Source organism: Anabrus simplex, chromosome 9 (genome assembly GCF_040414725.1).
Source record: "Anabrus simplex isolate iqAnaSimp1 chromosome 9, ASM4041472v1, whole genome shotgun sequence".
Lineage (NCBI taxonomy): Eukaryota > Metazoa > Arthropoda > Insecta > Orthoptera > Tettigoniidae > Anabrus > Anabrus simplex.
In genome coordinates this window covers 130,527,340-130,554,433 of record NC_090273.1, presented here as the reverse complement: position 1 = coordinate 130,554,433, position 27,094 = coordinate 130,527,340, and the positions used below count along the sequence as shown (strand labels likewise).

General features: G+C 39.2%; 1 protein-coding gene across 3 annotated transcripts in view; it reads right to left on the bottom strand.

Moving 5' to 3' along the window:
- The window catches only part of LOC136881309 (proton-coupled amino acid transporter-like protein pathetic), a 46,507-nt gene extending 21,259 nt beyond the window's left edge, over nt 1-25,248 (bottom strand). The window contains exons 1-2 of one of the 3 annotated variants that reach the window (XM_067154116.2): nt 25,134-25,248; nt 23,572-23,662 (exon numbers count right to left, since the gene is read on the bottom strand). In XM_067154116.2, coding sequence (XP_067010217.1) covers nt 23,572-23,628 — 57 coding nt within the window. In that variant the 5' untranslated portion in view covers nt 23,629-23,662; nt 25,134-25,248. Of the gene's footprint in view, nt 1-13,776; nt 13,847-16,743; nt 16,834-23,571; nt 23,663-25,133 lie in introns of those variants that run through there. The other 2 variants (XM_067154118.2, XM_068229245.1) reach the window with 2 other exon arrangements.
- Between the last annotated feature and the right edge of the window lie 1,846 nt (nt 25,249-27,094).

Below are 27,094 nucleotides of genomic sequence, written 5' to 3'. Positions count from 1 at the left end.
ACTGCAAAAACGAAATGGTAGAAAATGAGATTCATCCATCACTGAAAAATAATTTTAAAATCGTGGTTGAAACTTCTCAATATTCAAATTTTGCATTTATCATAACATTTACATTACTAAATTCACACGAAAATTACTCCATATTTTATGTTTTAGGAAAATTAAGTGTATTTCATTACATTCCATTCTCGTAAAATATTTCCAGATCACCTATTTTCAAATCTGGGAAGTAGCTTTCAGATACGGGGAGTTTTGGCGACGCCTGCTGTAAATGACTCAGATAGCCCAGGAAAGGACAGGTACACACAGCGAAAGGTTAAAGTGGATAGAAAACAAGACTGTTACTTCAAATAGTCGTTAGCTATGCTATCACGCCCATCAGATAGTTCCCAGAAATAGGAAGCAACTCCCCGTAAAGCACTGCCAGTGCTTATAAATAAAACTTTCAGTAGGAGGAAATAAACTCAATTAGCGAAGTAGTACCTGTTTTACTTCAATAAGGGTTCTCAGTAAGTGGAAAGCTCTTTACGAGAACGAAGGCTCCATCCCACCTTACTTTAAGTGGGAGGACAAATTGCAAAACCGAAGTAGTTCGTTGCATTTAGATATGATACAGAAAGACAAATTAACACTGTCCTTCATGCTTCTCACGCATTCTCTTACTCCCAGCTAAGTGGACACCGATCAATAGCTAGCGAGTTATGCCGCAGCGATCTGAACAACTTCGAACAAAAAATCCACAAGACATGGTTAAGTCTTAAGACTTAAATCTACCCAGTTAATAGAAAAATTGTAACGTTAAAACCAAACAGCATAACGCTCCCCTACACCAATAACGCGATATCGGAGAGGAGAGAAGAGACTAGTACAGCACAGTTCTTGCTTATGCGATTCCTTAATACGTTTCCTGATTGCAGCATACAAATTAAATGTTTAAATGCCCTCATCTCAAAACAGCTAAATTTAAGATTTTATAGTTTTGATCTAAGGCAGCATGAAGTGTGCAATGATTTTTTTTTTGGAACAGATTATCTTACACGTTATAATTCTCATGTTAGGTCCGTATTGAAATGTACGTAAATAGAGTATGTTACAAGTGTTACTTTTTATATCCACCTATTCAATACAAAGAGATCTTTCAGAAATTAAATATTATTTATAAAATGTTAAGGTACACGTTTCGCTCATATTAAGGGCATCAGCCTCAAACTCAAACTTGTATGGTGAAAAATCAGGATCCTGATTGCTCTTACAAGTCATAAAAAGATGATATTGTAGGTGTCTGTCCAAACATACAAATTGTTAGAATGTCCTTGGCTAAAATGGCAGTATTTACAGATTATCTTACCAGTATTTTCGTAATATTAAACCATCTGTACACGATAAGGAATTAATACTTCCAGGTGAGGGAGTATGTTGTATGGTACGAGTCAGTTACGGTGGCATTCGGCAGATTGTCTATTCCACATCCACCGCCAGCAGGCCTGAAGATGGTTTTTCGAGGCCTCCCTACTGTTACACCTGCCAAAAGGGACGCACCTTGTAGTTATGGCCACATCCTATCCTAATCCTCACCTACATCATCGATGTCTAACACCTACGAATTACGTGTGACGTTAAAAAATAGCAGGGGAAAATAGGCCCTATGTGGTAAACATCTTTCCTTGCTCTAAATGTACAGACTGAAAACTGCATCAGAAGTTAAGAAAATTAAAAAAGGGAAAACCTATAAACAACTGAGTTTTCGACAAAATAGGTTTGCTAGCATAATATTAGGCATATATTCGTGCCACATTTCAATACTTTGAAAGGTCCTGTAAGAAAGACTTACTGGAAGGAAGAATGACAACTTCCCGTAGAAAATCTCATTGAAACCTTATAAACAAGCTTAATGGAAATTTCTGAGCGGTATAATTTTAAAACTGTAGCATTTGTTACTCCTTTGGTTTCGGTATCCTCAGCTGTAAGGCTGATTAATAAAAAGGGAATAATGAGCAAGACCTACCCAAAATCAAGCACAACACGCTTATGTGAAAGGCGTCACAAAAAACACTAACAGAATTTACCTTCTTGAAATCACAATTAGTGATCAGCTTATCACATACGCTTGTTCCACTTATTCACCTCTTAATAGAAACTACGGTGCAGGCATCACCACCTTGTTCGTCGTTTATGAAAGATATTCATGAGAAACAAATCTGATCTGTCAACTGTCGGAATAAACACTTGATGTCCTCTAACGCGCGAAAGGCAAATAACTTTTTTTTTTTTAATATTCAAAATATCCTCAAGGTGTCTTGGCTGCTCCGATTTGAATATAACACTACACAGTTTTAAAGAGAAATCCCAAACAAGTTGCACAGCACAGAACTCCGTGGAGAAGGTCGGAAATGTAATTGCCGGCGCCTAGATTGTATGCCAAGTTCCAGCAGACGGGACGACTCTCCATGTGGAAACTAGGGCAACTTCGAACTTAACTACGGCGCATTCTCTGGTTTTACCCTTTGACTCTGAACACAGAAGTAGGGCAATATCCAGCCGCGAAGATAAACTAACGTACATTTAAGACGCAAGAAGACCGTTAAAAAACACTTACCCGTATTCATTATTTCTCTTCATTTACAGAATAAGGACGCCATGTATGCATACATGTCGAAAACAATCAAGTCCAGTTTCACTGCTTTAAGCCTACGGTGTTCCTGTTATAACTAGGGCCCAAAGTGTATCTGCAGCATTTTTCCCCAGCGTGAAGAGTAAAAACTCGGGATAGCCATTTCACTTACGATTTCTTATTCCTTTCGTGGTACTGTTGTGGACGAAGAACTATCCTCTCTGCAGTACGCGTTTATTTATAAAGGAGCTTCCAAATACCAGTTATCACGACTGTAACATCTTCACTTTTGAGACGTGTGTATTCTCAAAATTAATTCAACTCCTTCTCCCCACCCCAGGTTTATTCCCCCCCCCTCCCCAAATGCGCGTTTATTTTCAAAAGATATCGAAAATACTGTACTGTACCATTTTCACGTCTGTAGCATCTTTAGTTTTTGAGATGTAAGCATCCTCATACAAAGAATTCAACTAATTTTTCAATTTTTCATCCCCCCCCCCCCCTCCTTAAGAGGATTTTCCGAAGGAGATTCTAAATACCAATTTTTACGTCTGTAAACTTTTCAGTTTTTGAAACATAGGCTAAAATGTATACCCAAAATTGTATTTCTTTATGTCCAGTAGTTTTGGCTCGGCGATGATGAATCGGTCAGTCAGGACATAGGACATTTTATATATAGATTAACAGGCAACGTGATACAGTCAACCCTGTACATGGCTACTCATTTCTTGCTCACGATGAGCAACGAACATATTCCTGATGGATGCCACCCCCGCCTACCGCCATTGGTAGTATAGGTACACAAGTGTCACAGTATTAATCATGTACCCGATATATTGTCAAATGTTTGTTTAAAATTAGGCGTAGGAACCAAGAAACGTTATCTTAAGTGGAAGTATGGCTCTTACCTAATTCATTAGGAATGTGAACAAGCTGATGCTAACGACCCTCATTATCTCTAGTGGCGCAGCGCAACGGATTCACTCACTGTACCTGCTCTTACGGCTTATCACTGGACTGTTTGAGCACCGATTTGGAACACTCGACAAGCAATATGAGGGTACAGAACTTGGCATTAGCTTACCTCTACCTGTTACGAACTTCAGTGATTGTGGTGGTGATTACTGTTTTAAGAGAATGTACAACTTGGCAACCATCCTCTATTAATACTAATCAGAAGGAAAAACTGAACGGGTCCGACACTTCGAAAAATGAAGGTATCGGCCAAAGAAAGACTGGCCACGAAGAGCGTGAAACAAAGATTGCCTAGGCCTCGAATGCTTCAATGCCGTCGGGGTCAGAAAAGAACAAGAGTTGACCAATGGAGGTCGGATAGGATGGATGAAAGTGAGGAGCTTGGCACAAGTGGAAGCAATGCCAGGACTCTACTAAAGGGCCCCGTGGTCACCAACTCACGCTCCCAAGTTGACAGCCTCCGAGCCCCTTTCAGTCACCTCTTACGACAGGCAGGTGATACCGTGGGTGTTATTCTACTGCCCTCGTCAACAGGGGGTTACGAACTTCAGTCTTGTCTGTGTCGTGTATATGTGTGTTCCATTTAAATCATTTTTCGGACCTGAATAAAATGTGTTTTGCTGTGCTTATGTTAAATGTTTAAAACTTACATGTTAACATCTGTCATAGTATTGCACGAATACACAGAATACCTACACAAATTTAATTTTAATACAATTTAGGAAATTCGTGCTCAACACTACGTAGCAAAAGTCAAATTCATGTTTTAAAAACATGATCTCGACTTAACGCTACCCTCTTTGTCTGGCCACTACACTCTCAAACGATTGCGTTAAATGCGCGCGCATGCATGTATGTATGTATGTATGTAATATATTATCCCTTTTAGGAGCAATAACAGGTGTTCAGAGGTTTGCTCCCATGCCTTTCTCGTCTTCAGAATTTATCCCTGACATACCATAAAATAACAATAAGAATACTCTTCATTGAAGATTAGAATTTATTTTCCTTCTCAAGAATCAAAATGACACCTCACATGATGTGGTACAACGCCGGAGTCCAGACATACTGCCAGACGCGCGGCACGGCGATTTTAGCTCAAGATGCTTGTGCTATTGCAACCCTATGAAGCCATATCGAGGTCAGACTTGCTGCTGGGTAGGAAAGTCGTTCCTCTATAATGCAGTCGTCGTACGTGTTGCTAGAAATTTCACCTTTAAAACTGTCATGTTTTCATAACGCTGACCGGTCGTAGTACCGAAACTACTATAGTGCCCTTCTATATCAAAAATAATGTAGATGACATTCACTTCAGAGAGTAACAAGAGCCTCAAAGTTTAGGGATCCACATTTTTAATGTAATCAACTGAATCTTCCGACATGAGAATGCAAATGATGTTCAATTCTATTTCATTTAAATTTGTCGTTATTTAATAAACAACCTTTACAAACTTACGAATTTTAAAATGAAGAGTAAATGGCTAAATTAAGAATAAGTATGGACCGAGTGCAAGATGAAAAACAAATCCAAAACAGAAGTAATGGAGTGCAGTCGAACGAACTCGGGTGGTGCAGAAAATATTAGATTAGCAAATTAAGTCTTAAAAGAAGCAGATGAATATTGTTACTTGGGTAGTAGAATAATGATTGTAGAAGTAAGGACATAAAAAATAATGTAGACTAACAAGCAAGGAAGGCCTTGCTTATGAAAATAAATTTGTTCCCTTCGAAGATTGATGCAGGAATTAGACGTTTTGAAGACTTTCGCCTGGAGCGTGACCTTGTACGGAAGTGAAATATAACTAGCTCAGAAAGAATATAAGCTTTTGGAATGTGGTGTTACAGAATAATGCTGAAGCTGAGATGAATAGATCGAATTGCGAATTAGGAGGTACTAAATCGAAATGGTGAGAACCATTTTGGCGAAATCTGACCGCAAGACAGAATTATAGGGCACATTTGAAGACACCGAGGACACTTTCAGTTTGGTTTTGAGGGAAATGTAGGCGGTAAAAACTATAAGGGTAGACCAAGGAATGAATATGACAAGCATTAGAATAGACTTAGGATATAGCAGTTACGTAGAAATGAAGAGGATAGGGCGGTACTGAGTGCTGCACTCCGGAGAGGCCATATCTGATACCATATAAGGCGACCTGCGCGTCTGTAACGTTGGAACCCTACCTTAAATGAATTCTAATACTGAAGACTACGCAAACATCCAGCCCCTGAGCCATAAGAGCTAAGTAATGACAGTCGACATCCTCGACCCGACCGGGAATCTAACCCGGAACCCTTGGACCAAAGGCCAGCACGCTAATCGTTAAGCCATGGAGCCGGACGGTACTATGAAGTTGTGCATATGGATCTGCTTTGGTTGTGGGATATTTCGAGGCGAACAGGCCAGTAAAAGACACTGCCAAGGAAATACAAAAGATAGAGGGGAATCTAGAGACTGAATTGGAAGGTGACTGCTTACGTTACTAGCACCTGGTTGGCTGCTCTATGCCATCAATTTGGCCCGAGTGGTGCTGTCCTGACTGCCGGGGCCTCCGCCAGACAATGTGACCCCACTGTAGAACGATACGATACTAGTTGCAAAATAACAGCGAAAGAAGATCTTCAATTGTCTTTACGTCGCACCAACAGATGGGTCTTATGGCGATGATGGGTTAGAAGTTGGAAGTAGCCGTGGCCTTAAAAGGCACAGCACCAGCATTTGCCTGGTGTGAAAATAGGAAACCACGGAAACTACTACAGTCAGGGCTGCCGACAGTGGGGTTCGAACCCACTGTTCACATGAATGCAAGCTCTCAGCTGCACGAGGGAAGATTGAACTAAGACTAATCTTCACGAGACATAACCTCTTCTTGTAAATCGTTATCAAAGCACTGCTAACAGAGGTGCTCTTTCCACCAAGTCATTTCCTGAAGCTTTAAATGAAGGGAAGGTCCGCAGACTGAATGAGAAAGAATAACAGTATATTATTCATTTGTATGTATCACGAAGTATGAATAAATCTTCCCTACAATCAGACCAAACAAAAGTATAAAACAGACAACAGACTACGCGAAAGATAGAAGAGTTCGTATGATCAAGGCCGAGCGACCAATGGCCCTGCAATCGGCGAACTTGACCTGAGCACGTCTAGCTGGAGAGGAACTTTCCGATGACAATATAGAGAAGCACGTGACTACATCTTGACCGACATCCTACTGATACAAAGCGATAACAGATTTCCCCAATGCAAGCACTGACATTACGGTTCACCGAAAAATCCGACACTGATCAGTACATGTGACCATTGTCAATCTTAAGAATATGAGCACCACGACAATTACTCGTGACTCTGCAAGGTTTAGTTACAGTTCAAACGCCCTTTAACACCAACGATCACTGCTCTAGAGTTTTGTTTCTATAACATCCGACCGTTCGACGATCTGAAACTTATGCAACTCTTGCGTAATTTGTTAAAAATGAAGCCATACTTTCAGCGTCGAGTTAGTTAACCCGCGAGTGGTCGCTAGCCAAAATGTAACGCGAGTGGTCGCGCGTGAGACTTTCTCTCACATTAAAATAAATGACATTTTTCACAGTTTTGTGGGGGCGTAAGGCTGAAATTTACCACTGAAATCAAACGCAAGTTCTACCTTATATATTTTAGATAAAATGAAATAAAGAAAATGAAATGGCGTATGGCTTTTAGTGCCGGGAGTGTCCGAGGACAAGTTTGGCTCGTCAGGTGTAGATTTTTTATTTGACTCCCGTAGGCGACCTGCGCATTGTGATGAGGATGAAATAATGAAGACGACACACACTCAGCCCCCGTGCTAGTGAAATTAACCAATTATGGTTAAAATTCCCGACCCTGCCGGGAATCGAACCCGGGATCCCGGTGACCAAAGGCCAGCACGCTAACCATTTAGCCATGGAGCCGGACATAAATATGAAATGATTAGCTGTTTATTAAAGACACATATTGCTACTTAAAATAACATATGCAATGTACATAAAAATAACTTCCGTCCTGGAGTTGTAAAAAAATAAAATCTCACATGAATTATATCTATATATTATATCTATATATTTACCCAAAAGCAAGGTTTCTGAACACAACATGTTCAAAAACAAGAAGTGCTCATAATACAAATACTAACGCGTACAACAGGAGTAAGTTTTCCGCTCCACTTCATAACACCAACGCCATTGGTCGCGCGATGAGAGAAACTCGCGCGCAGTGCGCACGATCATATAAGAACATTTGTTCTGACTAGGGGAGGGGGTGCTTACCCTTCAAATGTGAATCACTCAACTCATGACAGTTATAAACTCAGCTAGAAGAGGGAACAGTCACCTCCCTTTCATCACTGTGAAGTAATATCACAATAAAAAATGTGAGAAAATCTCATACAGCGACCACTCGCGGGTTAAATGTAACATAACTTTCCAGTCTGTCAAACAATTTCAATATCAATTATAATAGGCCTACTATAAACACTACATTAATACTTGTAAATTTATTATTTGTCAATATTACCACTAAACACTCTTATTGACAAGTTTACGCAACGTAAACAATACTGTACCGGTACATATATACGGATGTTTTGTGTGAATTGATAGAACCTGAGGATGTTCTTGTAGAACGAAACATGCCATTCTTTGTTTAATATGTACTTTTTTACAGGTATGTTTAGTGTTATAATTTATATTGAAATTATTGTGTGTTTAACAGTCTGGAAAGTTTTTATGTTACACTCGTGCGTATAGTACTTTTTTTCTGCACGGTGCTTAAATTACAGTCTTAATAAAAAGATCCACACCGCAGAAGTTGCACTCATGATTTTATCTTTCACCACAACTAAACTTATCAATGTTTTGGGGGAAAATATATTAAAATGAATACTGTACTGTATAACATTAGAATTTTTGGGGCCGGTGACCTACATGTTAGGCACCTTTATATAGGCATCACAAACAAGAATTTGTGATTTCTTAGTTTTCGCTCGTTAGTACCGATATGTACTCTTTCGAATTATGTATCAATTTTGTCTTTTGAAGCACATGGAGAATGCTATTATGTATAGCAGGCAATGAACTGTTTTTTTTTCTAAAATAACCCGGAAAGATTATGTATAAATGAGTTTAGATATATTCCTTTGTGTTGTAGCAATAATAGATCTTATTGCGACGCTGGGATAGGAAAGGCCTAGGAAAGGGAAGAAAGCCATCGTGACCTTAAGGTACAGCCCCAGCATTTGTCTGACGTGAAAATGGGAAACCATGGAAAAACCATCTTCAGGGCTGCCGAACAGTGGGGGTCGAACCCACTAACTCCTGAGTGCAAGCTGATGGTCACGTAACCGAAAACACGCGGCAACTTGCTCGGCGACACTAATTTTGTAATATAGGTACAATGTGAAGGCAGTGGCGTTAAAGTAGACCACGGAATGTGCAGGAGTTGCTTTATCGCACATGTGCGGTAAAATAACGCACTTTCACAGCGTCGAGGAAAAGCCTACTTTGCAAAAGCAAAACAGTTGAGAAAACTTTGTTGTAGTAAATAAAATATATTTTTGGTTTTTATACTGCTTGTTTGTACACTTATAAAAGGGAAAACTATGGGATGCATTTCAACCGAACTGCACATTCAGAATGAAGTAACTCAAGGATAATATTTTCAGGTAGGCTACATACGTGAAAACACCGAAATGAACTGAAGTATATTCCTTGATTATGGAATACATACGGTTTAAATGCAATTCTGAGCAACTTTTTTTGAAATATTTCAGAGGGATGAAGTTTTTGGCATTACCTCTAGGTGGCTGATTATCAGAGTCTGGTTCCCGCGAGAATGTTCCCGTCTGTCACAGAATGTTCATTCCTGCACTGCAAATTGCAGGAATAGGTCTCAGCCCTCACCGCCTTTCTTATACGAACTTCTCTATTCCTCTAAATGTTGCACTCTTGAAGGTGAGCAGTAGGAAATAGATTTTAATGCTTAAAACCTTTCTTAGCAGACAAGTACTACGAAAAACGTGAAATTAAGTAATTTCCTCAATTGGGAACATGCATAATTTTCAAACATATTTTTTTTGAAAAGTACACCAATGAAATAGTACGTAAACGTATTACATTGTGGTATGTTGCCTTGTTTTCTACCATTAAAAAAATGTTTAATAGTGCCTTTCCGCAAGGCGAGTGAAACGGCCTCTGACGTAAGCGGCGCGCTGTGACGTCACGATCCAGTACCGCATGGAGCTCTACCAGCCGTTGTGCATCAGCCGTTGCTAAAAGTCGATTGTTTATTATTCATGATCGCGAGTAACTTCTAAATGACAGAAGAAAGGTTCGAAACAGCACAGTCAGACAATCTACCATGTGTAGATGTCGTCATTCTTGAAAAATGTGACCTTTGTGGCCGCAGAAATTCGCGGATAACAAGCAAGTTTGTAAGTGGCGTCTTTTATATACGTGCAATGTACTGTAACCCATAGTATTAGGATAACAACGAACCTGGATAGATGTCACATCACTTTCAACATTTCCTTCTAGACTGATTCCCCTATTAAAGAATAACATTACATTTTCGGGCTTTCAGCATTAGTAAAATAAGAAATCGGATTTCAGCACTAACATAAACATAAAGGTAGCATTATAGTACTAGTCCGCTTCTGTGGTGTACTGGTTAATGTGTGCCACTCCCGGAGGCCCGGTTTCGATTCCCGGCTCTGCCAAGAAAGTTGAAAACAAATAGTACGAGGACTGGAACGGGGTCTACTCAGCCTCGGGAGGTCAACTGAGTAGAAGGGTTTCGAATCCCACCTCAGCCATCCTCGAAGTGGTTTTTCGTATTTTCCTACTTCTCCTCCAGGCACCTAAGGCCACGGCCGTTTCCTTCCCTCTTCCTTGTCTATCCCTTCCGACCCTCCCATCCTCCAACAAGGCCCCTGTTGAGCATAACAGGTGAGGCCGCCTGGGCGAGGTAATGGCCCTCCTCACTAGTTTCATCACCATACTCAAAGTCTCAACGTTCCAGGACACTGCCCTTGAAGTGGTAGAGGTGAAATCCCTCGCTGAGTCCGAGAGAAAACCAACCCTGAAGGATATACTGATTAAGAAAGAAAGAAAGAAAGAAAGAAAGAAAGGAAAGAAAGAAAGATCATAGTACTATAGGGCTATAATCTATCATTCCCAAAAACTATATATTTATGGTTGGGACAACTGGCCTACCCACTTCCAGGGCCCATGAAAGAGAATTAAATATCTTTGTGGAGGGAAAAAGTTAAACATGATAAAGATAAATATGACTTCATCTAGTTTTCACAAGTCGGGCTGAGTGGTTCAGACTGTTGAGGTGCTGGCCTTCTGACCCCAACTTGGTTCAGTCCGGTGGTAGTTGAAGGTGCTCAAATACGTTAGCCTCGTGTCGGTAGATTTACTGGCACGTAAAAGAACTCCTGCAGGACTAAATTCCTGCACATCGGCGTCTCCGAAAATCGTAGAAGTAGTTAGCGGGGCGTGAAGCCAATAACATTAATTACATTTGGCTTTTAACAAGCTGAACATATCAGGAAAGAAAAGTGTCCTGGTGACATTTTAGTCGCTCAATACAGGAATGTCTTTGGGTGCTGTGACTTACTTTTTTTTGCTTTACGTCACACCGTCACATATAGGTCTTATGGCGACGATGGGACAGGAAAGGCATAGGAATGGGCACAAAGCGGCCGTGGCCTTAGGTACAGCCTCAGCATTTGCCTGGTGTGAAAATAGGAAACCACGGAAAACCATCTTCAGGGCTGCCGGCAGTGGGGTTCAAAACCCACTATCTCCCGGATGCGAGCTCACAGCTGCGCGCTCCTAACCGCACGGCCAATTCGCGCGGTATTTTTACCCTTCGGTTTATTGACTTGGCTTGTATAACCTAAAACTTAGGCTAAGTTGGATAATATTTCAAACTCCTACATCACTATATTCACCTGTGTGCAATTATGTTATTTATTTCATTAATATTATGATATTTATTATAATTGAGCATTGTTAACTTATAAGACCCCAACAGACAAGCATTGGTTTTGTGTAGTTATACATTTGTTAAATTCACGTTGTTTCCTTTCATGATGTACACGCCTATTCTTTGTTACATTATAGAGTATTTAGATATAGCCTAAATTTCTTTACCAATTAAGATCTTCAATAAAGACATACATAACTGTCCCATGCCAAGATATATTGGTAGAATTAGAGCTGTCAAAATGGTTCATAACCCCTTTGATTTATTATCTTGACATGGATCACCCAAAACATAGGTTAGGTTTGGAGAATACTTTAATAATCAGCATTATTTAATGCACTGTTTATTACTTTCATATTCCAAGATGTAATTGAAGCATTTAAATAAAGCATCATACATAAAAATTTTAAGTTTTACCACTAGAACAGCTGACATGGAAAAGTGATTTGAAAATTCAAACAAATTCATCTTACGTTAAAATATTAAAAAAAAAAATAAACTGTAGACTTTTCCGATATATCACCAGCATTTCTCCGGCTCGCCAAAATCCATTTCTTCCTAGTTTTAGCGTCTTTGGAACATTTATAAACAATTTGTTTGGTATGGTATGCGATGTGCTATTGCACATCGGAACTCTACACCATTTATAAGTTTTCTGTCTCACTGTCTGCGCAGGATTCATTTTAAGTCTAAAATATACCACTCAGATTATTATCCAATGTATAGACCTCGAATTTAACCATACTAGACACTAACGTAAAGTAGAAATACGCGAAGTGTATCCTGCTTCTCACAGCACACTATGTGTTATTTCGTCTGCTAATTCAGTCAACCTGTACGATGACGTCAGACCAATGAGATCGCGTGCTTGCGTGACGTGACATTTTCGTAGATTTTTATCACGTTTGGAGTTATTATTTGTACATTCTGATCACATTTTTGAATTCTGCATGAAATTTTGAATCAGATTAGCATATTTTTAATTAAAACCCCGGATCATGCATGTTCCCTATTGTGCCGAAAGCTGAAGGGCTAAAGGGCCCAGAAAGGTTTCAAATTGCGAGTCTTTAATAGCTCGCAAACAAAATCGAAAATCACCTCCGGCCTAAAAGCAGTTACGGGAAATACAGCCTAATATCTCTTCTTTCTGTACTCTTTTATTCAAATCCTAGCCAAATTAATTTATTTACATAGTTATTTCTGTAAGGTGTTTCTTGCTTCAATACCATCAGACGTTTTTGATTTTATGATACATACCCACACCAAATGTATTACTTGCGAAACTTTTAGTGATACTTCTTTGTACGGGGATGAGGAGTAAGGACGGAGCTAACCCGGTTCCGGTAAAACTGCCAAGTGAATGGACATGAAATCTGAATTGAATCGATAGTATTATCGATCGATAGGAATTTTCTACACCTTTTATTATCTTAAGCCAACGACTGTCACACACACACAAAATGATATAACATTTCTTGATTCGAATCTTGTTCCTAGCGTGAATTCTGTATTTTGGCTATGCTGAGTAAATAACAGTTCTAGTACGTAAAGTGTACGCCAGATGTTTCACGGCGATTCATAGTTTGTGTTCGAAGGTTGGCAGTACAAATCTCGAGGATTGCCGAGGTCTACCGATTCAGCAATAGGAAGTCCTGGTATCACTAAAAGTTTCGCGAGTAGGCTAATAGTTATAAGAGGCTGTGAAAATTTGCATTGACTCACATTAGCGCTCGTAGTGGTAGAAAAAGACTAACTGCTAATCTAATCGATCGGTAAACTATGATTTAAGAAAAGGATTATAATTTTTAGGAATAGATAAAGAATATATTCTCAGATTTTATATTTGATTTATCTAAAATTCGTAGCTCATTCCTAGAATGTTTTCAACAATGAATTTCTTGCCCGAAGGACTAGAACTGGATTTTTTGTTTGTTTGCCAAACAGAAAATACAACTAAAAATGATTTGTATCAGGAAGGATTTAGATAATTTCAAACACTGAAATAATACTGAACGTTTTATCTAAATCATGCACAGTAACTGCCGACATGTAATTCATTGATCTAACAGACCAATCAACGACGGATATTTCCGCTATTTAGCAAATATGCATATTTTTATACCAGCAGTTCGCATGCAACCAAAAGCAAAAGTTTTATAACCAAAAGAATATTTACCTAACAAGGAGAAAGTGGTGGTTGAGGCAGGTTCGTAGTGCGCCGTATAACACTGCTTTCCGCAATGAACTGAAGTCTCAATGACATTGATTATATGCTGTAGCAGTGATAAGATAATGGGTGTGCTAGCCCACGATCCACCTCGAGATAAGAAATCACGATCACTCCCACAAAACTAAAATCATGTTATCCAAACCAATTTATCTACTGTGAATCTGGAGCTCGAGTTTTATTTTGACTATTTAGTAGATAAAAAAGTAATGATAATAGTACATGAATGTAAAACAAAACATACATATGAATTCATAACTTACACAGAACAATATTTTAAAGACGAAAATACAGTGTTTGATCTTTGCATTTAAACTATTTGGCCGTAGTCTCCTAGTATGTCTGCTCTCTTGGTTCATGAGAGTAACTGGTCAGGTCTGTAGTGAAATGAATGCATGCTATAAAAATGTTTCAATCACTGTTCTAATAAATTTACAGAAAGTGCACGTAGGTGTGATGAAAGCAAAATGATAAAACTATAACACTGTGGCAACAGATTGGTCACGTTTCTGATATTCTTTTGCTGGATTGGTCATCTGAGCCATGAGCTAAATGGTAGAATTAATTTTCCAGGAAGGAATCTGATTACGTGACTATATTATCAGTTTTACGTAGAATGAATCTACAGATCATGAATTACTTTACAATTCAATCATAACTTAAAGTAGCGGCTCTCAAAAAAGTGTGAAATATCCGATTGCAAAAATAGAATTCTAGATTTCAATAAATGAAACTCAAATTGATACATGAATTTGCATCTAATGAATTTGAGGAAAATTAGGCCCTATACTTTTAGAATTAAAATTAAAGTCTGATAAATTAAATACGAGAAGCATGCACTACCGAACGCTCATTCCCTTTCCGAGCGGCTATACATTTTAAGGACAGATTCGTTGCTACATTCCACCTTAGAACAAATTGTAGTAGCTTACGAGATGACAAGTCTGAAGTCGGGGACAGACTAACCTTATTAAATAGGCAGAGATGATCCAAATAAAAACAAATATCTAAGAAAGATCTTTCAGAGGGCGAATTTCGTCCGAGTCAAATACAAAGCTGTACTCTAAATGTACAAAGCTCTCACTTTCTATGAGGAAGCACCGTTTCATCTCGTCTCTCCAATGTCCACCACCGAAATAACTCGCAAAATTCTTTATCTTCTCGTGACTTGGAAATTTACTTCATGGCAACTGCAGTGAAGGAGGATCTGACTAATTCCTCTTGAGGGACTGTCTCAAGAAGAAAGTAGATACAAGAGGTAACGGGATATTTCGGAAAGGGTTAGAACTGGCGTAAAGTGGTCTGAAGAGTGAAGAAATTAATTCTCCGCCACGATTAAGGAGTACAGAAAGGCTGGCAAGTGTTAACCGTTGTAAGTGGCCGAAAAAAAAAAAACAACAATACCAATAATAATAATAATAATAATAATAATAATAATAATAATAATAATAATAATAATAATAATAATAATAATAATAATAATAATAGATATTCAAATACCTTTGGAAGAAAGTCAACAAGAAAGATTTCGAATGTAATAACACACGAAATCAAAGCAATGGGTATGTCTGGAAATAGTGTTAAATATAGAAGGATGTCAAAGCAAAAAGGAAAAAAAAACTGTACAAAGTTATCTGAGGAGTGAAAGAAAAACCACAGCGAAAGGACGAAGGAGTATTGGAAAGAAAGAGGAAACATCGAAGGCTGAAGAATTTACATTTGCATATGATCACTAGTAAGCCATGACGAAAAGAGAACGATTTTTTTTTCATGTGCGACGTTCGGGGGCACCAGGCGTTCTATATTCGCTCTGAAAGGCGCTTTTTTAACTCTACAACACAATGAATGTTCCCAGTCTCCCATTTATACAGTTTTGTAAATGGGAGAAAACTGAATAGGATCGAGCTGATTTTCTCAACCTGCGACAGATCAGTACCTATATATTAAAAAAAAAGCATGCTATGCTTAAACTTCTGCCTACGTTATGCATAGAAGCAAAAACTAAAATGAATGTCATGATCCTCGCATACACAGCAATTCTGAATATCCGCCAATGGGAAAGCGCCGACTGAAAAAACTACAGATCCTACTCTATTGAACCTTTTTGAACTAACTCAAAGGCACATGGACGAAGCTAACACACACACACACACACACACACACACACACACACACACACACACTTCAGTTTTTCACTTTTTTGAATACAGCAAGCTTTCCTGAATCCATAAATGGATATTGTGTATGTTCCTGAACCTTAGCGTATTTCAAGTGGGTATTTGAATATAGCGGCACCACTGTCACTCCTTAGCTGTCTGCGAACATTAACAAGTCACTTTGGGAAATGTAATCTTGCAAAATATGTATTTTTCCAACAAAAACATAGTATAGCACAAACCATCCGCAATACTTGAAGGGATATTTTCTCTTTGAGAGCTCAACTTAAAGAGTAAAATACTATAAGACACACTTAAGTCTATAGTAGGCATTAGTGCTATTAACTTTCACAAAAGGAATTAGGACTCTTAATATTTTCCACGAAGACTTTTAGTCACCCAAGAAAAAGAACGACCACATGCTATTGTATGTTCAACGCTTTTAATGTTTTATCGGACTTAATTTTAGATATAAAAATATTCACACTTCCCATGTACATACAAATCCTATGGCTACCCGCAACAACAGCTGTATGTTCAATATTGTTCCTGAGGCCTGTACCTGCAGGAACTTCCACAATACCATGCGTTCATCATTTTTTTGTTTTTGCGACTGTACTTACAGCTGTTGCACAGATTTGAATTTTTATTGTAGCCATCTGCATCCCTGTTTATGAACTAAGGGATAGTGACAGGTCATTATAATTGTATATTGCCCTTGTTAAATAGATATATAAATATATGAACCTATAACACGTACCTTTTACGACCAGGCGTCCTTGAACTCGAGTCAAATTCAATTCTTTCGTAATTGAAATTTGCTATTGATTAGTCGCTTAACTTTAAAATCAAAGGAACCATTTGCAAATTGAACAAATATGCACGTATATCACCTATCTGAAGAGAGTTTATAGTTTAATGCTGTACGTTCTCAAGGAACTATAAGAATCCTGAGTAAATCGCGATCGCCTGACATTTAAGTTTGAAGTCTAAGCTGATTCGCTAGTGAATCATTTCTTTAGCAAGCGTGCATCCAATCGCGGAAGTCAGATGAAGTCAGACGATGACGCAATGAAAACTTCAAGGACCAGCTTGACACACTCCACGCGCAGGTTTACAGGTGTATCGGAGACAACTGACAACGAAGGTCTATGAATGAAGTTACTACGTATATCCACTGTTATAATAAAGAGGAAGTTTTGAGTTTGTATGAGGATATGTCGGGAGCAGATTTATTTCAGTAATTCTTTCACCATCAGAATAAATATTTCTTCCAGATTATTATAGGCTATATAAACAAGTATGCCACCTTACCTGAGGAGTTTAAAAGTGTACAGCAAGTCAGAAAAATTGTGCGTCTACGACCTATAAAAGTGAATACCAGGCCTGAACAATTTGTCCAAGTGTACTTGGAATTTTAGTTTCTACACAACCTCCAAATGTGTGCCCTGGTATCTCCACTCAATTAGAGTGCGGTCCTCCAATAACGATTATAACTATGATCACATGGCTCTAAGAAGGGGTACTTCGGAGTTTGTACAGCCTAAGCAGCATCGACTATACAGTCAATATTATTGGTTTATACCGCATAACCAACCGAGCATCTTTGACCCCAATAACCATACAAACATCTTTGATACAATGTATTTATAGTGCGAGATCACGGTGTCGTTGAATTTTTATGTAACATTGGCGATTGCGCTTAATTTGAGAAAACTTTGAACACCTGCAGTCTTCTCTTCTACTGTCCCCCCAGTGCGCGAAATACATTTTCAACTTTGAAAGTAATTGATCTCTTCTTTGAGTTTCGCCCTTCCTCTTCTCACCCTTTGGATAAGGGCAGCATTTATGATTATCGGGTGCAGATATTTGTAGAAATTTAAAGAGGAATTCAATTAAACAAGGAATACGACAAATACGGGGATTTTAAACATTGAAAGCAAGATTAAGATTACATCTTACCATCAAAGAAAAATTGTAAAATCCATTAATATACAAACAGGAAAGCAGTTAAATACGGAAAAGACTTGTTTTTTTTTCTTTTAAAAATAATTATTCTGTATGCTTCGTTATTCTACAATAAGAGAAATAGGCATTTAGTCCAGCTCCATGGCTAAATTGTTAGCATGCTGGCCTTTGGTCACAGAGGTCCGCGTTCGATTCCCGGCAGGGTCAGGAATTTTAACCATAATTGGTTTTCGCTGGGACAGGGGCTGGGTGTATATGGCGTCTGCATCATTTCATCCTCATCACGATGCGCAGGTCACCTACGGGCGTCAATTCAAAAGACTTTCACCTAGCAAGCCAAACTTGCCCTCTTGACACTCACGGCACTAAAAGCCACACGCCATTTCATTTTCCTGGAATTTAAACCAAACTTCGCCCATAATATTCAGTGGCACTTCGCCTATATGAATAAATGAACTTTTTATTACATAATTTTATGTGTTTTAGGCACTTGCTTCTAACATTCAGGGATATTGGCGAAGACCAAACAAACTCGTCCATAAGCATTGCAGTAGTTTTAATACTAATCGTATGCCATGAGTATTCCAGATCAGAACTACAATCCCTTAAAATTTGTACCATATACCTTTCATTACATGCTTTTTCGGATTTTTTTCTCACAACTTTCTTATGACTGAAATAGCACCTTTTGAATAAGACATTCTTGAATTCAGGCAAAACTGTGCAACAGCGCTTTGATAGCATTTAAATGGAATAACACTAGTTAGTACCTGAATGCGAGAGCAAGTGCCTACTGAACAGATTCTTTTTTTCTGCAAATTTGTCCATCCAGATCAGAGCTCGTGTACGGTTTATAGTTCAGACGAAAAGGTAATACAGATGTTTGTAGGTTTTTCACTGTACTCTAGATTTGAGATTGATATTCACGAAATACTTTTGGAATTAGTCAATGGCCTTTAAGGCGAGGGGGCTGGGGGTAAAGCGAAGACGTTCAAAAAGGTAACAACTCGTCAAATCAGAATGGAGAGAAATTTACACTTTTTTTTTTAATATTGAGAGACTAGTTGTGCTGCCTATGAATGACGGGTTATTGAACAACTTATGAAACGCTAGTTAGGTTATGTCCTCTCCCCCTCCTCCCTTGACTGATCAATAGGGGCTGATAACCACTCAGTTTTGCACCTTGTAAAAAAATAAATCAAGACAGCCACCATAACGAGTGAAATTATATTTCCTTTTCGCGTTAAAGGGCTACCAAATAAAAAGCTGAATGATCTCCGTAGTTGAAAACCGTATGAAACAGATCAAAACTTAAATTTAACAACTTTCGGTTAGGTACAGGGTTTAGAAAGAACTATTTCCGGAGATGCCAAATATCTTCGTTCGATTAAAGGTGTGAAATATAAGAAAACCTACAACCTGTTGTCCAGTCACTGACCGGGTCAGGGATGGAATGAATGAGAACCCCCATCTTGCGGCGACGATAGGAATTGTGGCGGCTGCCGAAGCCTGTTTCACTCCTCTGGGGCAATGATTAATGACTGACAGATGAAATGAAATGATAGTGCAGTGTGTTGCTGGAATGAAAGATGACCGGGAAAACCTGAGTACCCGGAGAAAAACATGTCCCACCTCCGCTTTGTCCAGCACAAATCTCACATGGAGTGACCGGGATTTGAACCACGGAACCCAGCGGTGAGGGGCCGACGCGCTGCCGCCTGAGCCACGGAGGCTCGTGTAAAATAGACAAGATTTCAATTATATTGAATACAACTTTTATTGTCCAGTTTTCTCAACGGGGAAATTGGACACTTCCTGTCTTGGCCACCTCAATATTGCCACACCACTGTACACTAATCAAATAATTTGGTGCACAACCCGGTATCCCTGAAATTAAATACAACAGTTTCGACAAATTCTGTCAAACCATTTTCCCGTGATGCAACAAAATTTAACTGAACCCACCTTCTTCTTTAGGAACCTAATCTGAGAAAAGAGAAGTGTAGTCCCGTTCCCTGATATGGGGTGTGGGATGAGAAAATTATGCCATGTTTTTACGACCGGATGTCCTTCCTGACGCCAACGCCACTCGAGGATGAAATGAATCAATGCAAATGAAATTGGTAAGGAGGTGGAAGGAATCTGCTGTGGGCTATGAACAGAACTGTTTCGGCATTTGCCTTTAAATGAAAATGGGAAACTACTCGAAACCATTCTCAGAACAGCCGAAAGTGGGGAACACACTTTTCTCTAATGCAGAGCTTTGCTCCATAGGTGTAGAGCGTCAACACACGCAGCTACTCGGCTCCGTATAAAAGCGAAGTATGACTTAAAAAACTGAAGTGAACACGTAAAGTTATACGGTGATTGTATTTATATAAAGTGTACCAATGGTCAATACACGAAAAGCAAGAGATTAACACAAAGAAAAGTGTATACAAGACAAACAGCATTTGTGATAAATCATTTGCGCGGATGGTCTTACAAGAAATCGTGCAATATCTGCAAGTTCCACTGAGCGTTCTCGGAGGAAGTTTCACGATTTGTCACACCTGCAATTAACCCAAGACTTCAACAGCCGTTTCCTGATATGTCACAATGACACTCTATAAACAAGACGGGTCACACATACCGGTAAGTACAGTGACCCTGATCTGTTAACAGGGAAGAAAAGGAAAGAATGATCGCTGCCCTATTATGATAAGAGCTACGATAGGAACGATGAACTTTATTTAACCAAAGCCGAAGACGACCGACGAGAGACTGATCCCCGTGATCGTTCGCGGAGACGTTCGAGTTTGGCCCGTGGTCAAAACATTCTCCTGCGAATTACCCTCGACCCTCCAACGGTCGAGGTCTAGTTGCGCCCCTGTTCAGTGGGCTAGGTTACTCCATTTGTTAACGTTCGACCGCTCGTTTATATTTGAATGTCCTTAATATTAAAGAGTATCAAAACTGAATTTTAATATCAAATGAAGATAGTTAATAAAATTATGACATCCCCATTTAATGATTACCATCAAGTTTACCATAAGATAAAAATAATTTATGATTAAATCGTTACTTAATCACTAAACCTCATCTAGTTCTGAGTACGAACTCTGTACACCGTATTTAAAACTTATTTTAATTGATTTCCGATACTTATTTTAACTGTATATTTTAATTAGTTTCCAAGGGCCGAATTCAAAATCCCCCGTCATTCCCAGTTTGGAAACAACACATACTATTACAGTTTTCAGAGATGCGATGCCAGAATTTTGTCCCACAGGAGGTCTATACATTCCAGTAAATCTAGAGACACGAGGCTGACGTATTTGAGCATCTTAAAATACCATCGGATTGAGCCAGGATCGAACCCGTCAACCCGCCTAAGCTACTCAGCCCGTCTTAATTTACAAACCGCCTCCAGGTATTGAGGCTGCCCTAATGCACTGAAACAAGTACCCGTTTTAAAATAATTAAATTATACCTACAATCTTATTACAATAGATGTTTATATGAAACCTGCATTATTCATAAACTCTTGACCTAATCCATACATGGGGTTCCCGAGGATGGTTCTAAAACCCTTCAGGGTGCTGATTGCAACCTCCTTTATCAGGCTCTGTCTAGGCCGAATTGTCTCCAGAAATGGATAAAATGATGAGCGAGTGTTACCTAGACTTTACCAAGAGACCAATTACGGAAATACCTCACATCTAGTACATTTCTTCTTAGTAGGGAACTGCAGCGTTGTAGAAGCTACACTTGTCGTGGACTTCAGCTGGTTGTTCTGCGTGGGGTAGTGTTCTTTGCACATAAACCAATCTTGCATAGGCACGACAACTTATCAAATTAGAACTTCAAATGGATTCCCACCATTCTATATTTGTTCCACTCAATATGATATATTGGGAGAAAATAGAGAAACTGAATGATCTAAGTGCAAAAATAATATGGGTATGTTTTTTTACAATTGGCTAATAAGTCGCTCCGACACGGATAGGTCTTATGACGATGGGATAGGAAATGGCTAGGAGTTGGAAGTAGCCGTGGGCCTTAAGTTACAGCCCCAGCATTTGCCTGGTGTGAAAACTGGAAACTACACGGAAAACCATCTTCAGAGCTGACGACAGTGGGGTTCGAACCCACTATCCCGAATGACTCTCAGCTGCGCCCCCCTAACTGCACGGAGAACTCTCGGTAAGAGCAAAATTAAGGAAAGTGAATGTTTAAAGTAATTGTGGTTTAGATGTTTCGTAGTGCTGTATTGTACTGCTTAATGTGGTGGTGATTTAAGAGTACCGATATATTGTTTATCCATGTTAATGTGATGCGATACCGTTTTCCTCTTAAGTAACTAATTTGAATGAAAAACGAGGTTATGTTTGGCTTTGTTAGCCGTTTTATTAACATTAGGGGGTGAAATTAAAAAAAAAAAAAAAAAAAACTTTGTAGGAGATATGTCAAGGGGACCCCGAAGACTTCAACTGCCCATGGATCCATGTAGGGTTTAACCCGGCACTGGACAGACAAGTCCATAGTTAGTGAATGCATTGGTATTCAGCACTCTCGTACATTGCTTAAGTAGTAAAATAGTTTCTTTTTCCGACGTAATTTAAGAGATCTGAAGATGTCCACTTCATCTGACGAAACATGCCATTATTTGTTCAGTCACCTTTGTTTCAGAGTACAGTTTATGTCTCAACATTCCTTTACTGACTGCCAAATTGAGCAGTACTTTAATTGGGTCCCAGTACCGGTGTCGCTTTAGCGATCCTCACCTCGGCTATTTGGAAAATAGGTATAAAAATAATATATATTGTTAATAATAATATATTGTTAATAATAATATATATTAATAATAATATATATTGTTAATAATAATATATATTGTTAATAATAATAATAATAACAATAACAACAACAACAAATGTTAACCGAGATGTGCCATTCGTAGGAGAAATCTTGTTAAATATTAATTTGGCTTATTGACCTCGCTGTGTGTTGCACAGTGGCTGTGTGTTCGTTTTTTTAATGAGCTTTGTTTCAGCGGCAGGTGGTAGACCTGGGTGGTCACCCATCCGGGTACTGACCATGCCCAATGTTGCTTAACTGCAGGAGTAGCGGTATCAGCATCAGTGGGCCCGACTTGAAAACTAAGTTAATACTGTAAAGTATTAGTTCCATCTTATGATCTGTAACTGGGAGGTTCTTCAGTCTGCCCAAACTAATTCAGGATAAATTTAGGAAATACCTGAAAAAGAAAACATTTAACAACAGATTACCTTAATATAATGGTATATTTTTCAGGCATAATCTTAATGATATCTTGTTTTCAGGCATTTTCTCAATTCATTTTAATCAGTTTGGACGGACTGAAGACTGTAACAAACAAAAATCCACCTAAAATACAAAGGCACACAAATTATCCACTTAGCGGGATTCTAACTACTGCCGCGTTGGTAAGTAACCACTGATATGCAACCAAGCTCTTGTCGGGAAATTACCCCACATTTTCTAGCAATGAGGATTGAATCAACTGTACGATGGGATCATAACGCTACGCAACACAAGAACTACCATACTGTACTAGCACAAACCAATAAATAATAAAAGAATCAGAGCACACACTTACTCCGTTGGCAAGAGCAACGTGCTTGTTGAGACTTCCGTAACCTCTACTTGAAGCCATGGTACTTCAGTTAGATAAGGATAGAGAGAGACAGCTGGATCAAGAAAAATGAAAAACAAATTTAAATACAAGAATAATATTTTTTATCTTACTACATAGACCTACAGCTGAACCCCATTTATACGTTACTCACCAGTGGTATCAACTTTCTTCCCCCAATTAAAACATTTAGTGTTCAGATAAAAAGGCATAGTCCACGAGCAAAGTTTTTTATCCAAGGAAAACTAAATTTTGGCTCAATTATTTACGTAACATGGTCGAATAATAATACTCTATAAATATATTACATCATTTGAAACGCAACATTACAATACACGAAGTATAACACACAACACACTAATTATTGCACATTCGTTATTTTGATTTCAAAACTCTGACTTTATGCTATTCAACTAATCATATTAATATGGAATGAGAGTAATTCCAGTGAGGGTCAATTCATTTCACCTGGATACTTAGGGAGTTCCGTCAATATTTCAATCTGCCGATTTACGATAGTGAGGCGCAAGTCCTACAGATCGAAAATGAATCAGTAATTGAGCATATATTTTTCCAAACTCATGGTTTATCAAATACTTTGAGGCCCATACCACTGAATCAAATCGTACAAGAACAAGAGAATCTCGCTCCACTTTCTTTCGAATCCTGGCTTTAGATGTCAACACTCCAAAGTAACAAAGGTGCAATAGGGCCTTCTCTTTAAATCACTGAAACATGCTGAGAAGTCAAGCTACCGGCTACAGTTCTTTCACAGAAAGACTTCATACACATTATTAAAACAGACTCAATACAATTATTACAGCGGCGGATTCTGAATTTACACCAAAATACGCTTTTCTTTAACCAATCTCCGGCACTCGCCAAGGGATTTGCTATGAAACAGTAGTGCATTTGGAGAAAATATGTTTTAATTATGATACTACTATAATTTTATCGTCCACTTGACAGACACCCCAGAATGTTGTCCTGAAGTGATTTCGTTTACGTGCTAGCAAGTCTGAAAACACGAGACTTGTTCTTATACCCTCTTACAAACACACAGTGCAGGCATTCGATTGTCCACGCAACGCGCCAGAGATTAATAAAACAAGCACACTTAAGATGAGAAAAATGACAGAAAATGTTGAGGACCTAAGCCCGAAATAAAAAGCAGCATTAAATAAAACTTTTTAATACCGAAACTGCCAAGTGGATTCATAATATTTAAAAAAAAGAGAATGTTATCGTTGGGAAATTTAAATATTTTAAGAACATGTCGTACTTTCAAAATTAGCAACCCAGTTTGACTCGTAACTTGTAACCTTCAGGAACGTATAAAGGGGGTTAACTGTATTGTCCCCTTCTACCCAATAAGACTATAGAACAAGATATTTTATATTTTGCATATTTCGTAAAATTAAAATAAACTTGTTCAGAATTAATTTCAGACCTAGATATAATAACTAATAACTGCAAAACACAGACATGTCAAATTTGGGAAAATATATGTGATTCAAAATACGTACCGATTAAAACGTTTTGAATAATATATGCACACGAGAAAACTGAAGTTTTGAAAGTTACATAGAGTTGAAGAATAAAATACGCAGAAAAGATGGTGATGCTTAGTGATTTCCCCAGCGACTAATGACAGCTAAAGCACATGGCCCGGGCTTTACATACGAACCCTATGCAATTCCCCCACCACCTCCGGCACGCACGCCAGGGCCAGCACAACCAACCATGAGTCAAACACACCAAATGCGCGCGCATCCCTTTTCCGTCGGTCATGTGGCATTCGATGATAAACTCGTCTTCAGAGATCAAGGATTTCTGCAACTAATTAACATGCGGAGTTTTAATGGTGTTTTTTTTTGTTTTGTTTTTTTCGAGTCGCACAAGAAGAATCCGACCTCGTTCCAATGGGAAGTTCATGTAAACACGTGAATTATGACTTATACAATCAATTGGGTTCGTTGGCTTGTTAAAAGGTTCACTGTTAATCAGCTATAGTGTATTTGAATTCTCATGTACACGTACTTTTATTATTCGAACAGGCAAGTTGTTGTTGTTGTTGTCTAAAGGGGCCCAACAGCCAGACCATCGGCCCCAGAAAAAGCAAGAGAATAATCAAATCACAGCATATATAATTTTGTCTGCACACTGCTCAGACGTTTGTGGCGCTGGCCTTCTGACCCCAACTTGGCAGGTTCGATTCCGGCTCAGTCCGGTGGTATCTGAAGGTGCCCAAACACGTCAGCCTTGTGTCAGTGGATTTACTGGCACCTAAAAGAACTCCGGGATCTCGGCGTCTCCCAAAAGCGTGAAAGTAGTTAGTGGGACATTGGGATTACCGAGCGAGTTGGTCGTGCAGTTAGGTTCGGGCAGCTGTGAGATCCCCACTGTCGGCAGCCCAGAAGATGGTTTTCCGTGGTTTCTAATTTTCACGCCAGGCATATAGTGGGGCTGTACCTCAATTATGGCCACGGCCACTTCCTTCCCATTCCTAGGCCTTTTCCTATCCCATCGTCGCCATAAGACCTATCTGTGTCGGTGCGACGTAAAGCAAATTGCTCCACTGGGGGTGTGCCTGAAAAGAGCTGCAGCAACTCGGGATGAGGACACCTAGGACCTAGGAAAGGTTTTCATTTCCCTCCCCCGAAGGGGAGGGGAGGGCCAACTAGAAGGTGACGCCTTAGACATAAATATTATGTTTTATGGCTAGGGGCCATCTTCAAATTGGCGATGTTGCCTTTTTGTTACCACCGAGCTCGATAGCTGCAGTCGCTTAAGTGCGGCCAGTATCCAGTTCGAATCCCACTGTCGCCAGCCCTGAAGATGGTTTTCCGTGGTTTCCCATTTTCACACCAGGCAAATGCTGGGCCTGTACCTTAATTAAGGCCACGGCCGCTTCCTTCCCACTCCTAGCCCTTTCCTATCCCATCGTCGCCATTAAGACTTATCTGTGTCGGTGCGACGTAAAGCAAAAAAAAAACCTTTGTCGGGCTGAGTGGCTCAGACGGTTGAGGCGCTGGCCTTCTGACCCCAACTTGGCAGGTTCGATCCTGGCTCAGTCCGGTGGTATTTGAAGGTGCTCAAATACGTCAGTCTCGTGTCGGTAGATTTACTGGCACGTAAAAGAACTCCTGTGGGACCGGCACCTCGGCGTCTCCGAAAACCGTAAAAGAGTAGTTAGAAGGACGTAAAGCAAATAGCATTATTATTTAAAAAAAACTTTTGTTACCTAGTAACCGTGCAGATTGCGATGTGCAGTACTGATGGATGGCCATGACTGAGAGACATAAAATATAGAAGGTTCTTTTATAAAAGAGGCTTGGTTTAATCATTACAGAACTTTTTTTTTTTTTTTTTCATTCGTGGTAGTTTTACAGGCCCTGATTCAGTTTTCCCCTTTCGCTGCACTGAACCCTCCACTTCTTCATGTGCCATGTCCTCGCAGAACGTTGGCGATCAGTAGCATGATCTG